Raw genomic sequence first — 18155 nt, 5'->3', positions numbered from 1 at the left:
CCACTACTAGATAGCAACAAGTCTGGTGGCTGAAAAATTATGGAAACTTACGATGTGACCCAAGTGGACAAGCAAAACTTCTAAAAGTTAGAAATATGCTGGGAAAACATCAGATCAAATAACATAATCAGTTAATACTGTCATGTTGTTGATGGGACACACACCGTTGACCTATCTGCATAGAGGCTTCTCCACGAAGATCGGTGTGGAAAATTTGGGCTATCTTCCATGTTGTGTTCCTGTCTGTAAGCAATATTGCTAGTTTAATTGAGAAGCCTATTTCAAGGGTCAATAGGTAATAATTGTCATTGCCTGTAGTTGCTTGTCCTGACATTCTCCAAATACCCTGTTTGGAAGAAAAAAACACGTTAGATTACACTTTAGAACACCAGAATATAGGTTCTCCTTATTACATCACCGAGATACAGAAGCACTTAGAGAGAGAGAGAGAGAGAGAGAGAGAGAGAGAGAGAGAGAGAGAGAGAGAGAGCAATGAACAATGACATCTCCAGGAACCTCTCTCTCTCTCTCTCACACACACACACACACACACACACACACACACACACACACACACACACACACACACACACACACATTATAAGCTTTATACCTGAAAGAAAGATCCGACATCTAACACCACCTGCCATGTATGTCTATTTATAAATCATTATCAAATATATTAAAGAGCATTCCACTTTAATGATGTGAAGAATCAGCAGTGTGAAGTGTCAGTTGTACTTTCTAGATCATTGTCTATGCCTTATTCACATAATTACAATTTAGCCTTGGAACACAACCAAACAACAAATATTTGGTATACACGTGATAGGAGCCAACCTCATCTATGACAGTAAACATTACTGTTGTTACATATATACTTGAGGTAGACATACACGACTTTCCACAGAATAGGCAAGTGTATGGATATTACGGCACCAGGAATTCATGCTATAATGCACCATCTTCAAGATATAAAGCAAGTTCCTTTGATATGGGGCTCACACTGAAGGTAAGAATATTGTACAGATGTTTTGAAATTTAAACATGTCTACAAATGTAAGAAAATTTCACACACTACAGATATGATAATAGTGTCATCTGGTTCAGTACCTGGGGAGATATATGAGATCTGTTCAAAAACTTCAGGAACATTAGTAATTTCGTGCCAATGGTGTGTTGGAGCGAAATGCAGTTGGCATCCTTGCACACACCTGTGTGTGAAATGAAATGAAATGTCGTGTGGCTAAGGCCCCCGTCGGGTAGACTGTTCGCCTGGTGCAATGTGTAATTGCTGGAAGTTTCATTGTTGTATGTCAATTAGTTATTATTCAGTGCTGCATTGAGTAGAGCATTTTGTCACACAATTTGTGAATTTTGAGATGGCAGAGTTACAGGAGGAATGCGTCTGTATTAAATTTTCTGTGAAACGCAAGAAAACCCCACACAAAATGATGCAGGAAGCCTATAGTGATGAGTGCTTAAGCTGTACTCAGTGTTACGGGTGGTTTAAAAATGGCCAGATGGAAGTTACAGATTACCCTTGTTCAGGACGCCCTTCGATGTCTGCCAATGACGCTCATGTCAGGAATGTCAATCAAATTGTGCATGCCAATCAAAGACTGACTGTCCAAGAGATTGCAGAAGAATGTAACATTTCAGTTGGATCACGTCTTGAAATCCTGACACAGCATCTTCGAATGCATCATGTTGCCGCAAGTTTGTCCCTTAGCTCATGAGTCAAGACCAGATAGACCTTCGCCTCACAATCTGTGAAGAGTTCTTGGATTGCGTAAATGAGAATGGGATGTTCCTTAAGAGAATCTTAACTGGTGACAAGACGAAGATCTACAGTTATGATGTTGAGACCAAGGTTCAATCTTCACAACTGGTTGGGAAAGGTCCTCCAAGACCAGGAAAAGCTCATCAGGTAAGATCAAATGTCAAAGCCAAGCAATAGTTTCTTTGACTGAAGGATTTGTTCATCGTTAATTCATCCCAAAGGGACAAACAGTTAAATTGATGGTACTATTGGGACATTTTGTGACGCCTGCGACAAAAGGTGAGAAGGAAACGGCTTGAAACATGGTGAGACAATACACTGGCTCTTGCGTCATGATAACACACCCACATATTCATCTTTGTTGGTGCGTAACTATCGCACAAAAAATGAAATCGCTATGCTGCATCATCCTCCATAATCTCCAGACCAGGCTACTGTGGACTCTTCTTTTATTTCCAAAGTTGAAAACCCTGCTGAAAGGAAGAAGATTTGGAACGACACACGAGATAAAAGAAAGTTCTCATACAGCACTTCGTGTGATCCAGCAAGAGGCAATCAAAGATTGATTCCAGAAGTGGAAATGGCATTGGGAGTGGTGTATCAATTGTGGAGGAGATTATTTCGAATGAGATCATGCAGAATAAGTAAAAGGTAAGCACAGATAAATATTGTAGACAAAGTTTTGGAATTTTTTGATCAGACCTCATAGAGGGTGGTCAGGAACAGGTTGAAAAGCTTGTAAGGGTACCGCAGAATAGGCTGTGCTGAGAAATAACGGTTATCAAAAAAATTTAAAACGTTGCAGTGTTTCAGAGTTAATTAGCATTGAAGTTAGCCAATCAGGGCATTGTGCACAAAAATTCAAGTGGCCCACCAGAGACAGTGCCACCAAATATGTTCTTTGTTTCATATTCAAAAACCAAATAAGAGAGCAATACAAAAATTGGACATGCAATATAGTAAGGATTGAACCCAAGCCAAAGGCTGAGCAGTCTCATGCACTATCTACTACACTATGAGACTAACTTACACTAATCATATCTGTCGGTCTGCATTTGTGCATTGGATTGGATAACGTCAATGCTAATTAACTCTAAAACAGTACAAGGCATAATTTTTTTCTGAACAATTGTTTCTCAGCACAACCTACCCTGCAAAACACTTACACACTTTTCTGACTGTTTATGAGCATCATGCATATCAGCTGACATTGAAAATAAGGATGATCATCACAGATAAGTGTTACCATGAGCAGTGCTTGTTGGCAAACAATTATTTATCATCAACACCAGAGTATGGTTTTTCACAAGGAACAGTATATGTACACAACATATTATATGGGGCCACACGTTATTTGACAAGCAGTAGCATGAAAACAACAGAGCAATCTCTAGAATTCTGAATGGGTTGAAAATCAATTTTTCATGTTCCTTCATGTCACAGGCAAACTGTAAATTGAGGTGTTTTCCCAGATCAAAAGCCTAATGAAATGAGACAGTATGTGGAGCTCCTGCAAGGAAGAACATCGCACTTAATAGTATGTGCAGGAAAGTCTCCCAAACATTAAATTCGTGTAGTAAAAAATGTTCTAGTGACTTCAGTGCAGTTTTCACATGGCTTATGTACAGTAGGCCATTAGCTCACTTCAAATGAACTGGGATCATACAGAACATTCTTAAGTGAGTATATATATAAAAAAAAAAAAAAAAAAAAAAAACTTTTACTGCTTAGGTGGCATGGAGTACGTCTGGGACAGACAAGAAGACTAATTATTTCCTCATTCAGCCTCAATAATTGTTTGGATCTTGAGGGATGAAAGATTTAAAGCAACATACTCAACTATGGAATCAAGTGCCAGTACTTTCTATGAAGTAATATTGATGAAACCAATTAAATGACCATTCCTTAAGTACCAGAGGGTCATTATGCTGGCCCAGAAGTGTGTTTTCCAATACGAGTCATGATCTCAATTGGAGGAGGGGGAAAAAAGGAAGGAGGGGAGCTAGTAGTGTTTACCAGAATGTAATTAGTAATAAAATTTTCTCACACTTCTAGTCACATCATGTGATTAAATGTCCAGGAGCTTTCAAGCTTACTGCTCCTATGCAGTTGCCACATGGTGATTTCATATGACTGCTGCTGCCATCCTTACACAAATGAACTGCTGCCTGTGTCCACATCAGCACCATATATGGTCATGTTTTCACTGCACGTCTACATCAACCTACCGATGGCTGTGTCCCAAGCTGTGCTTGGGTATAACATGAAACACACACGATGCTCAACTGAACTATTTGTGGGGGCAGGTTGTCAACACTGGTCGCAATGCAGGTGCTGCATTGTGTCGCCAGTGTTGCCCAACCGACCGTTCTGATTCCATTCATTGAACTTTATTGTCAGAGGTTGTATATAGGTACTGAACATATATAATAGGATGAATGATGCATTATTTTCATATTTCAAACAACTGCAGCACAGTTCAGATAACTTTAACAGTCATACCCTAACTGCGCTTAATTTAAGATACATGGAACAAGGAACTTATAGTAGATAATTCTGCTTGCAGTAAAATGACAAAATAAGAATTAACATAACATCGTTAAGTACAAGAAACACACAATTTTCATATACCTATGCAATTTGTGAAAGCAACTAGCTTACAAGATCAACTCTTAAGTAATTTTAGTTTAGTATTCACAGTGTTTCTCCCTATGATGAGTGGGTCTGTTCTCCATATAATAGCTCTTCAGCTGAGCTGGAGGGAAACAAACCAAATCAATGTTCTAATCTACATTCATTCAGATCTATTACCTAGTTTGTAAACATTAATAAAACAAGTTACCCTATAACTTGATTATACAATAATTTGTCACAAATACTGAGATATGAGAAAAAGAAATTTATCTGAATGACATTACCTACTGACAGCCCCAGCCACACCATCATCAAGTTGAAGTTCTTCAACACATTCATCTAGTTGTGCAACCTGTAAAACAGTAGTCATTAATATCACAAGAAATTTGTAAAATTACAAGGTGAGTATACTCACTGACACAGTGTAACAAGATACCTAGCTTTCAGCATTGTTAGTTCCTTCTTCAGGGAAGAAAGAGCGATAGACTGAGTCAGAAAAAAGAGAGGCATGTGACCCAGACTTCAGGTTGAGAGGGACCCTCTTAGGGTTCAAGTGACTTGCCTCTGCTTTATAAACAATGAAAAACATTTAGCACAAAATGCTAAACATGAAAAATCAGTTAACATGAAAATAATGCTGAGGTCCCAATGAAATACTGTGTAATTTTTCACACTGTTTTTTTTTCTTTTAACACAAAACAAACATCATTAGACAAAAAAATATAGCTGCTTTCCATCATCTCAACATCACCAACATTCATTTATTTATTTTACACCAAACAAAGTAAACAGGGTTTCTACTGGTCTTTGGGTACTGCCATTCGGTGGTAGCTGTTGTGTAAGAGCACAAGAGCATGCAAGCACCCTAACTTTTGACACCTTGCGTATTTATTGGTTATTGTTCTTTGAGTGTTATTAAATGTGATGTAGATGCTGTAATCTGAAATAGACAGCACAAAATCTACTGCGCTATGCTGCACGGCTACTCCTCTAGACTGTGTGAAACTTGGCCTTTGTGTCGCAAGCACACCCTCAGTAGTGCATGTGTTAAGGAGCTTTTGTGTAAGCGCAACTGGCATGATATAATTGCCTTATGGGCCAAATACATACAGATTTGGAAACAATGTGGATGGTTACGGCATGAACACCTAGCCCCTACAAGATTAGGTCAATGCCACCAGGTGGTTGCACAGTGCAGCAGACTTTTTCTCCGTTTGTTTGGCATAAATCCCGTAAGACATGTGATGTGGCTAGATGATACCACACTCCTCAGATATACCAATTTACTCGCTATATAGTAAAATTAGATCGAACATCAGTATGTGTTATAGTTATACCGATAGAAAAACATACTTTGTGGGATTCTGAATGAGATGCAGTATACTAAGTTTTGGATTTTATCATACAGTAATCCATTTGACACACTGAGAACCATGACGTGTACCATTGTTGATTGTGAACATGTACAATTTATTCGTGCTTCTGACATCTTATGGTGGGTCAGGTTTATACATGCTGTAGGCCCACATTGTATATATGTGAACAATCCTGCAAAGCTGTCTCCCTGGTTTACTTGATATTCACTTAAATGTGGGATCGATGACCGTGTGCTTAAAAAAACACGCTCCAACTTACACAAAAACATGAAACTGAAAGTGTCTAAAGCTTAAACATTATTTTGTTCTTGCCCTAAACTGTACTTAATTATGTACAAAACAACATAATTCCACAACAATTCTTTCTTTCTTCAGACAAGGTATGCTTATTATTATTATTATTATTATTATTGCAAGTGGCTGTAGTTGTATAAATGCGTTGATAAACATAACTGTTACACAGCAGACGCTATTAATTTCACTCTCGTATTTATATGAATCTGAAAAATTTGTGAACATGTATACTCTTGAGCCGTTAGTCATAGCCATAGTCAAAAACACTTTACCAGTTTTCGGAATCAGTTATGGATGCATTGTGTGTTGAAATCTGTGAGTTTTGTGTCAAAATTGTTTTGTAGTTTTTGTTTTTAAATAGAGATACTGTAATTTTTCACACAATGGGAGAGAAATAAAGTCAAAAATAAACAACTATTTTGTTTAAACTGAAAATGGAGAACCTCAGGCAGGTGATAAGTAGAGATCATTAACAAAAATTTGAAAAAGTCTGGCATTGCTAACACTACACTGTCAACGATAATGAAAGAGAGATCAAATTATGGCAAGATCTCAGTGCAGTATGTTCAAGAAAAATATAAGAAGGCCCAAACACCAAGATGTAGAGACTTAATTGCTTATTTGGTTTATTTTGTTGTAACAAATCAAGTTTCAGAACACTCGATCATCAGAACCTTTATTGTTGGTAAGCGCTAATGAACTTTCCAAACAAATGGCTATTGTATTTTCTGCAAATTCAGGCTGGTTGAAAGATGTTTTTTTAAAAAAGGAATGGTATAGTATCAAGAAATGTTTGTTGTGAAGCTGACGAAGTTTTACCGACTATGACTACAGATTTGTAGTGATCTATATTGCATATAATACTACGACAATGTGATGTGAAAGATGTCTTCAAAGCCAATGAAACTGGCTGGTTTACTACTAATTACCCAATAAAATTGTCATCCAAGCTGTAATCATATTCAGGGGGGAAATCTTTCGCCTCTAGTTGTGGACTCCAACAGCCGTGACTGTTTACTGTGTGCGTACTGCTATCAACTGTGAATTTGTTGTTTCCCCCATTGTTTGAATTAATGGAACAACTTTGATTACTGAACACATACTTACTGGCTATTAGTGCCTGGACTTGATTCAACTTAATCAGGACGTGTCTCATATTGATTTCTATTCTGGTTCACATGAATACTCCGTCAAGAACTACATTTAGTTTGCAGAGTTATAGACAGTCTTCATTTGATACGTTCTATAAATATTGTTGGCTATAAGTAACATATAAGAGATTACACTCTAGCAGCTTACTTGTGTTGAACTAATACAGGAAAAGGGGGGTTCTTACTATGTTCAAACAGAACACAAGTTCAATGATAATGACACAAGTAAATTTTGTGGTGACCAAGAGATAGAACTGTGTGATTTGAATTAGGACTGAAAAAGAGTCTGTTTTTAATTATAACTGTATGTAGATCATGGGTAATGTGCTGTTTACGAAGAATCTGGATTCCTTGCTGACATCTGTCAGACAGCAGCAAGCAGTTCATAGTCTGTGGTGACTTCAATATAGATTTTTCTAGAGAATTCAGACAGGAAAAATTATTTAGAAACATTAATTAGATCCTAAAATTTGAGCTCAGCAATTAACTTTCCAACAGGGTGGATAAATTGATAATGTTTCCTTTGGTGAAGCTCAAAGCAAGAAAATAGCAACAAATACTCTTTGATCATGATGCACAGTAGGTTAGGATAAATAACAGTGTTTTACAGCATGGCTACTCCTCAGTGGAAATCAGTTAGAATAATTAATGACTCCAGGAAAAATGTTTTTAAGAATAGTTCACAAGAGATGACCTGGGTTGAAATTTGTAATGAACCAAATGCCAACACAAAATTTACTCTATCCCATTATAAATCATATCATTATTTGAAAATAGCTTTCCACATAAGAAAATCAGAAAAATTTTTAAACAGCCATGTAAAAAAAAAAAAGAGAGAGAGAGAGAGAGAGAGAGAGAGAGAGAGAGAGAGAGAGAGAGAGAGAGAGAAGATTAAAGCATCCTGTGAAAGGAACAAATGTGTCTGTTGGCAAGAACAAGTACAGATCGTGCTGTAGTAGCACACACAAAAACTACTCAAAGGTATTAAGGAAAATTATTAAATATCAAGAAATGTGCACATAATGCCAGAAAACAGTAATAAGGCTATTTAGCATTCAGCAAAATGAGATACATGACAACCAGCCACAAATCAGGATAACAGCACTATTAAACTGAATGGCAGGACTATAAATGATGTGTCACATGCAGTAAATATATTTATCAATCATTTCTTAAATACAGTAGAAAGTACAGAGACAAACAGTTCACCAGAAAAATCACAGTACCACACTGAAAAAACAATTCTCATAACATTCAATCAAAGGAACTTATCAGCAACTTCTCCCTATCAAATTAAGGAAATTATATATTCTCTTAAAAATAAATGCTCATCTGGTTCTGATGGTGTTTCCAATGAAGTACTACAAATTTGTTTCCATAAAACAAGCCTGATCTTATCTGAAATATGTAATGCATTACTAACTCAAGGCATTTTTCCAGAGAGACTGAAATATGCCAGTGTCAAAACCCTATTTAAGAAAGACGATAGGAGAGATGTCAATAGCCACCAATCTGTTTCACTGCTGATATCAATTTCCAAAATTTCTGAAAAGGTGATGTATTCTATAATTGTATCTCACCCGAGCAACAATAACATCCTCAGCAAATCACAGTTTGGATTTCAGAAGAGTTTCTCTACTGAGAATACTGTTTATATGTTCATTCACCAAATTTTACAAGCATTAAATAGTAAAATAGCACTGGATGGTATATTCTGGGACCCATCTAAGGCATTTGATTGCATGAATCACAGTATTCTCCTAGACAAAATGAAGTTTTATGGGATAGATGGACAACGTCATACCTAGCCAAATGAATGCAGTTAAGTTGTACTTGGTAAATCAATCACTGTAGTTAAGGGAAATTATTCTGACTGGGGATCAATCCAAGCATAAATACAGAAACAGAAGAAATGGTAAAAAATGTTCAAAAAAGTATCAGTGACTGGTTTTCTGCTAATGGTATCACTCTCAAATTTAAAAAGACACAACATATTCAGTTCTGCACATCTATGGGAACTACACCAATGGTAAGTGTAACGTAAAGTGTGGAAATAATAAATAGGATGGAGACTTCAAAAGCCTTAGATACTGATGAGAATTTGAACTGGGAAACTTGGAACTCCAAAAACAACTCAGTACAGACACATTTGCATTTCAAATCACTGCAAATCTTAGGGGAGACATATCAGTAAGTTGATATATTTAGCATATTTTAATTCAATAATGTCATGAACCACGGAACTTGCCATTGGTGGGGAGGCTTGCATGTTTCAGAGATATAGATAGCAGTACATAGGTGCAACAACAATGGAGGGGTATCTGTTGAGAGGTCAGACGTGTGGTTCCTGAACAGGGGCAGCTGCCTTTTCAGTAGTTGCATGGGCAACATTCTGGATGATTGACTGATCTGACCTTGTAACATCAATCAAAATGGCCTTGCTGTGCTGGTACTGTGAATGGTTGAAAGCAAGGGGAAACTACAGCCATAATTTTTCTCGAGGGCATGCAGCTCTACAGTATTGTTGAATGACGAGGGCATCTTCCTGGATAAAAAATTCTGAGGTAAAATAGTCTCCCATTTGGATCTCCAGAGGATCTCAGGGGAAACAAAGGTGGAATTCTGCGGATCGAAGTGTGGAATGTTAGATCCTTAAATGAGCCGGTAGGTTTGAATCTTTAAAAAGGGAAATGGATAGGTTGAAGTTATATACAGAGATAATTAGTGAAGTCTGGTGGCAGGAGGAACAGGACGTCTGATCTGGTGAATACAGGATTATAAATACAACATCAAATAGGGGTAATGCAGGAGTGGGTTTAATAATGAACAGGAAAACAGAAATGTGGGTAAGCTACAATGAACAGCATACTGAATGCATTATCACAGTTAACTGTACAAGAAGCCCACACCCACCACAGTAGTACAAGTTTATATGCCAACTGGCTCTGCAATGAAGAGGTTAAAGAAATGCATGATTAGTTACAAGAAATGTGACAGGGGGCTGGTATTCGATTTTAAGAAAATGAAGAGAAGGAAAAATAGTAGGTGAATACGAGCTAGAGAAAGGAATGAAAAAGGAAGCCACCTGGTAGGATTTTGCACAGAGCATAATTTAATCATCAGTAAAACTTGGTTTAAGAATCATGAAAGATGGTTGTATATATGGAAGAGCCCTGGACACACCTGAAGTTTTCAGCTTATTTATATAACAATAAGACAGATTTCAGAACCATACTTAAAATTTTAAGACAGTTCCATGGGAAGATGTGGACTCTGACCACACTTTATTAGTTATGTACTGTAGATTAAAACAGAAAATTCCAATACGGTAGGATATTAAGGAGATGGGACCTGGATAATTTGAAAGAACCAGAGGATGTCAAGTGTTTCACAGGGAGCATTAGGTAAGGTTGACTAAAACAGGGGAAAGGAATACAGTAGAAGACAAACTGGTAGCTTTCAGAGATGGAACAGTGATGGCAGCAGAGGACCAAATAAGTAAAAAGTCAAGGCCCAGTAGAACTCCTTGGGTAACACAGGAGTTACTGGATTTAACTGATGAAAGTAGAAAATATAAAAATGCAGCAACAGAAACAGGTGAATGGGAAGACAAGTGTCTATAAATTGTAATTGACAGGAGTGCAAAATGGCTAAGCAGGGATGGCTAGAGGACAAATGGATGAGTATCAAGAGCTCAGATGGAAAACCAGTCTTAAGCACAGAACGGAAAGCTGGAAGGTGGAGGGAGTATATAGGGGGTCTGTACAAGGGAGATGAACTTGAAGGCAATATTATAGAAATGGACAAGGACTTAGATGAAGATGAGAGGGAGATATAGAATAAATGACCATGAACTTGTAAGGTCCTTAGACTACCAGTTTCCGTCAGCAATGACCACCTTCAGATGTGCAGCAAAACATGGAAAAAAACACAGGTATAGCTAGTGGATTGTCTACATCTTAAAACAATAAAATTGGTCTTAATGAAAAGTATTACTGAATACACAAGGAAAATGTGCTTTAAACATGATGAGGAACATCTGTTTTAAAAACATGTCCTAATACAATGGAGCCATAGTGGCATCATCAAAAGATAAACACAAAATCAGCCTAGCACTGTTGTACACATTTAAAATACTGTATACACTAGGCCACAGTCTCAACGGAGTCGGCCTGGTAACAGCAGTATTGTTCATAAACTGCTATACAGTAGCCACAAAATTTTTGTGTCGTAAGCAAATTAGATACTGCTAATGTTGGTGTACACATATTTGTCAGTTAAATAACTGTACGGTATGGAATAAAAAGAATACAATATGTAAAGCCTATAGTGAGCTCACCAATAGTAAAATGCAATAAATTAAGAACACAACTAAAGTTAGACTGTTAAAAAGGAAATATGGTAGCTAAGTGACAATAATTCCTATGCACTCTTGGGGTGAATTTTAGATAAAAATACAGTATAATGATATACATAAGAAAAAGCTTATGGAGCAAACAGAACAATATCAAAATTAGATTAGATTAGATTAGATTAGATTAGATTAGATTTCGTTCCATAGATCCGTGCTGAGGAGATCCTCGTGGATGTGGAACATGTCATTTCTTTTTTTTATTTTTAGCTGAAATAACAATACTAATAGTATGAATATATACAATACATCATTTGTTTCTATTAAATAATTCATCAATGGAGTAAGTCTTTCAGGCTCCTTTTAAACTGATCTTTATTTGTAACTAAATTTTTTATGTTTACTGGCAAATTATTGAAGATGAGTGTTCCTGAGTAGTGGACCCCTTTTTGAACTAAAGTAAGTGCTTTTAAGTCCTTGTGCAGATCATTTTTGTTCCTGGTATTGTATGTATGAACTGACCTGTTTGTTGGAAAAAAGAGATATATTATTTAGAACAAATTTCATTAATGAGTAAATATACTGAGAGGCAGTAGTTAGTATACCCAGTTCTTTGAAGAGGTTTCTACAGGACGTCCGTGAATTTACTCCACAAATAATACGTATTACACGCTTTTGGACTCTGAAAACTTTTGTTTGACTTGAAGAGTTACCCCAAAATATTATACCATATGACATTATGGAATGAAAGTAGGCAAAGTATGCAAGCTTTTTCATTTTTATGTCACCTATGTCTGCTAACACTCAAATTGCAAATACAGATTTGTTAAGGCGTTTCTGCAGTTCTGTGGTGTGCTCTTCCCAACTGAATTTATTATCAAGTTGTAATCCCAGGAATTTAAGACTGTCAACCTCTTCTATCTGCTGTTGTTTGTATTTTATGCATATGCTGGGTGGAAACCTCTTACAGGTTCTGAATTGCATATAGTGAGTCATTTCGAAGTTTAATGTCAGTGAGTTGGCTTTAAACCATTTATTAATATCCATGAAAATATCATTAGCAGATCTTTCTAGAACTACACTTGACATACTATTTATTGCAATACTTGTGTCATCTGCAATCATAAAACAAATAGGGAAAGAAGCCAAATGGATGAAACAACAAGCTATGATAAGTAACCAGTGCCCTCTGTTGGTGTGACTGCCAGAAGGATCGTCAAATCACGACACGCCATTCCACAAAAAGAATGGCAAAACACTGTACCACTCACTTAGTAATATCTTGTTAATGAAATGTATTATATAAACAGAGAACACGGGACATGCAATACTGTGAGAAGAACTTGACAGGGCACTGAAAGACCTAAGTCAAAACAAGGCGCCAGAAGTAGAATACATTCAGTCACAACTACTGATAACCTCAGGAGAGCCAGTCATGACAAAATTCTTCTATCTGGTATGCAAGAAGGATAAGACTGGTGAAATACCCTCAGACTTCAAGTAGAATACAATAATTCAAATTCCAAAAAAAACAATTGCTGACAGGTGTGAATATTACCAAATTGTCAGTTTAATACATCACAGTTGCAAAATACTAACACGAATTCTTTATACAACAATGAAGAAACTTGTAGAAGCTGACCTGGTGGAATATCAGATTGGATACTGGAGAAATGCTGGAACACTTGAGGCAATACTGACCCTAAAACTTACCTTGGAACGTATCTTAAGGAAAGGCAAACCTAAGTTTACACCATTTGTAGACATAGAGAAAGCTTTTGTCAGTACTGACTGGTATACTCTCTTTGAAATTAAGAAGATAGAGGTTAAATACAGGGAGAAAAAGGCTATTTACAACTTGTACAGATATGAGATGGCAGTTATAAGAGTTGAGGGGTGTGGAAGGGAAGCAGTGGTTGAGATGAGAGTGAGACAGGGTTGTAACCTATCCCTGACATTATTCAATCTGAGCGAGCAGTAATAGGAAAATAATAATAATAATAATAATAACAGGGTGTATATGTGGACAAGGAAAAAAATTTCCCATATTTTCTGGTTAAAAATACACTTTCTCCCAGGTGACAGTATATTTTCTCTTATCAATCCTTTGAATGGTTCTGGTTTTATACACGGCCGTACAACTTCCCAGCACTTTCGAAAATGAAACTCAGGGAAAAAATACACGTTTTGGAAACATCTTTGATGCGCAGCAACATGTACACTGCGTGTTTTCGTATTACGAAAGTATACATTGGAATTCCACCAAACACCACATGTTACTTTCCGAATCATTGAAATCGAGATTTCGATGCGGTTTTGTAAGCTGTTCGTAGCTCATGTCACATGATCTCTCCAGCTGATGACAGTGGATATTCAGAGCATAGGACACGTGATGTAGTCAGCCAACAGCAACATCACTGTTGGATAGCGCGAACACACAAACAGGGAAAGTTAATAGTTTAAATTAATATACATAGTGTTGCTACAAGAAAAGCAAAGCTGTCACATATAATATTGGTCTCTAAGGTTAATAAGCTGCAAGAGAAGCTAAGCTTTTGCATATACTGTTGATCTTTTTTGCGCGTGTACACTTTAACATGTATCACACATATGTGCCAGTAAAATTTTTAATTATGAGATTAATGTCTGACCTTCAGGGTTCGAAATTATTCTAAATGGATGGTCATCAGAGAGTTCATTTTTAAATGAGAGTCAAATGCTCTGTGATTTAATAAATTCATGGTACATTCTTCCACATAGTTCAACTTACGTAAAAGTATATTTACTTTGAAAGTAACGCTTTTCAAACCACTATTCGCAATATTTTCCCCGCGACCTGTTAAGAAATAGGTTGGTTTCAGCAGTTGCCAGAGAGCGCAGATAACAGGCAACACAGCGCTTGGGTAGCTATCATGACATAGGAAGCCCGTATGTAAGTACTTGTAAAACATTGAAAGATCGTACATTATGTCATAAAAGAAACAAGACATCAGAGGATACTCCAAGAGCATCGGAATTTCATGGACCACACTAAAATGTGCATATTTAAAGTGCATACTTAAAGGGCACATTCGTATGTCCCGATTCCTAATGAAGTAGATCTCCACCTGATATTAAGCTTTTCAGTGTGATTTTCGGGGTGTAAATTTTCTTGGAGCACCAGTACTGTATTACATCATGTTTGGTTCTTTATTATGGCATAATGCCATACGTGCTAGAAAATGAAAACATGCACTTGAAATGCAGCGAACAGTTGAAACTAGCCCATAGTATGGAATTAAACACTTCGTTTCAAATACATTGACTGCCTCTGCGGAAAAGGTTAACAAAAGTCAAATTTCTTTAGCAAACAGACAAAGATAACATCATTGTTCCGCAAAGCGATTAATGCTCGACTGTCAAAAAGGTGGAAATAAAATAAAATCTGAAACTAATGAAATATTTCAGCCTTTCGTAATTATGTGAATGTGTTTTAATTCACTTGATAGCTCCCGACCACAGATATCCATTTTGTTTTCATTTAACGTGAGAGTAAACGAAGGGAAAACAGCAAAATCACTAAATGTGAACATGGGCCACGTGGAAACTACCCACTATAACTCAGACTGCCCTGCACAACAACCCCGGATCTACGACACTTGCGAACCGGATCAATACTAAAAAAAATCGAATTTTCAAAATATGTTCATCTTGTAGCGCACATCTTTCTGAAATGTCTGAAACATAAAACATATGTACTCGAGGAAATATAAGACATATTATTTGGTCTTAAGTGTGCCAAAGTGCAGTGCCATGCCTCTTCATAAAGCATTTTTCTACCGCACGCCCAAACTACATTCAGGAGAGTGGAAATTGAAATGTCCCTTGGTGCCTCTCCTGCTCCCAGTCGGCCGGTTTGACAGCCCGCCCCTCTTAAAAAAAAAATCTCGCAATTAATAGCGGATGGGATTATTTGTAATCGAGAGAACAAGAACTCTTCAGAAAATCTGAACTCTTTATTGCCTATTAGTTAATAACTTGCCTTTTTGTGTGACATAAAATTAAATATAGGATATATAAAACCAATACTGACAAGAGATAAGCAAGAAATTACACGTTTCTTCAAACCTTAGCTCCTGGCATTTTTTCTCTCTAACCTTGCTGCAGCTTTCTGCGAGAGAATCTATTACCTCATCGAAGTTTGTCAAACGTTTTGCTACATGAAAAATCAAAATGTCGTTATCTAATACTGAAAAAGCTATTAATACAAATAATACCCAAGACTGGTGTGGTTTCTTGATCTGATTACGTCTATTTTGTCACTGTCTGCTAGATAAAATGAAATAGGCCTTTCTAAATATGGCAGCAATTTTGTAACACACCAAATAAACGTGACTGTTTTGGCACAAATGGCCATTTTTATAACACAACAGAATATAATCCACAAAGTACCAATGTCAAATGCCTATAAGACCCACTACAAGCAAAATGCTTTATGTTAGGAAATAGTTTCACATTTCATTCATACGCACCAGCTTCTCAAGCATGAGATCGAAAAGTAGTATTACGAAATTTTTATATAAATTTGGAATCGTCTTATTCTTCCATAATTTGTGTGATGTCCCCGTTTTTTCTCCTTCCTCATTCTAACAAACAGTCTTGTCCTCACCAATTCTGTAGCTATTGCTGCCACTGTCAAAATTTGTTCACCGATTAACTTCACTAACCTTGCCAGAATCACAGGTTTAGTTATTCCGCGATTGTTTTCCGGTTAGGTGTTATTACGTGTTCGTACAACAAGTTTCCCGCGTTACTTCCTGAATAGAACATACGCAGCTGCTAGCCGGGGACTGTCGTATTGGTCCTTACTAGTGTAGCGATCTGGCCCAAAATTTTCTGTCAAAATTTCATTTTCTTGGATACACCGAGAAGATAATACGGAATCTTTCTCACCTGTTATTCCTGTCAATCATTTATTTACATTCTGGTAGTCTGAATCTATGGATTTTGCTAGTAATTATAACAATGCTGATCATTCGCAAACCCAATCAACCACTTAATCACACAGCGATTGGCATCCATCCTTTTGGCTTTACTCCCTCAGCTCGTATAGCCCCGTCCCCTTTTCGTCTGCAGAAAGTTTATTTCTAGATGCGACGAGAATTCTCCTGACAGAGACATCACGTACACTATGCATGCATTCAAAAGTTGAATCATAAGTTCATTCAGAAATCAACTTAAAATGTGTTCAAAAATGTTCAAAAACCAACAGGGAAGCGTTTCAAAATCATATGAATAATCGATAGACAAATGTGCGCTGGGTGCTAGGGACTTTGTGAAACAATTTTTTTTCCCCTCAAGAATATGAATTTGGCGCCCCCTCTCCCCGGTAGCATCTAGCTGCTTGCTGAGACTGCTTGCACAGCCAACAGCCATCTTCCTGTAGCCAGAAGCGGGAGAATCTACTACTCAAACATGACTCAACTGCACATGCGCCCGCGCGTAACTGCTAAAACAAATCGAATGTAAACAGTTGTGACTTCACGGTCATTGGAAGCAATTTGTTGTTATGAAGCACTGCTTAGTCTTCCTAAAGCCTTCGACACATTTTCAATTGGCAGACGCTTGCATGAGCATTGTACGTTGTTGTTGTTGTTGTTGTATATGGCGCATTTCCTTTGCAATTTCTAGTTATTTTCGTTTTTTCTCTCTTGTTTATGTTTTATTGTTGAAGTATTATTCTGCAGTAGCGGGATACAGTAATATCCTTTGTTAGAGTATCGGTTCTTACCAGTCAATATACAAAAATTTAACTGAAAAATAAAACAATGAAAAATTCTTGAAATTCTAAAAATATCCCGAGTTTTTCCCGGTTTCCTCCCAGATGAAAAAATTCCCGGGATTTTCCCGGATCTCCCGGTTGTCCCAAATCATATACACCCTGAATAATAATAATAATAATAATAATAATAATAATAATAATAATAATATGCAGTAGGGATTAAAGTCCAGGAGAACAGAGAAAAATTTTGAGGTTTGACAATGACCTTCCAGTTCTGTCCAAGATAGCAGAGGACTTGGCAGAAGGATAACGGGAATGTAGTTGAATTAAATCAGGTTATGCTGAGGGAATTAGGTTACAAAACAAACACACTAAAAGTAGAAGATGTGATTTGCTATTTAGGTTGCAAAATAACTGATGATGCCTGAAGTCGAGAGGATATAAAATGTAGACTGGCAATGGCAAGGAAAGTGTTTCTGAAGAAGAAAAATTTGTTAACAGCCAATATAGATCTGTTTTAGTAAGTCTTTCCTGAAAGTATTTTATGGAGTATAGATATGCATGGAAATGAAACACGGAAGATAAACAATTTAGACAAGAAGATAATGTAGACTTTTGAAATGTTGTGCTACAGGAGAATGCTGATGATTAGATAGGTAGATCACGTAACTAATTAGGTACAGAAGAAAATTGAGGAGAAAAGAAATATGTGGCACAACTTGACTAGAAGAAGGAATCAGTTGATATGACATTCTGAGACATCAGAGGATCACCAATTTAGTACTGGAGGGAAGTGTAAGGCTAA

At 36.9% G+C, this 18155-nt stretch overlaps 1 protein-coding gene across 1 annotated transcript in view; it reads right to left on the bottom strand.

Annotated features, from left to right (window-relative positions):
* Positions 1-219: 219 nt before the first annotated feature.
* The window catches only part of LOC126249641 (serine/threonine-protein kinase GL21140-like), a 223118-nt gene continuing 205182 nt past the window's right edge, over positions 220-18155 (bottom strand). The window contains exons 11-12 of the mRNA XM_049951319.1: positions 4702-4769; positions 220-346 (exon numbers count right to left, since the gene is read on the bottom strand). Of these exons, the coding sequence (XP_049807276.1) occupies positions 289-346; positions 4702-4769 (126 nt within the window). The 3' untranslated portion in view covers positions 220-288. The remainder of the gene's footprint in view (positions 347-4701; positions 4770-18155) is intronic.

Source organism: Schistocerca nitens, chromosome 3, assembly GCF_023898315.1.
Source record: "Schistocerca nitens isolate TAMUIC-IGC-003100 chromosome 3, iqSchNite1.1, whole genome shotgun sequence".
NCBI lineage: Eukaryota > Metazoa > Arthropoda > Insecta > Orthoptera > Acrididae > Schistocerca > Schistocerca nitens.
This window is presented reverse-complemented; position numbering and strand designations above follow the sequence as displayed.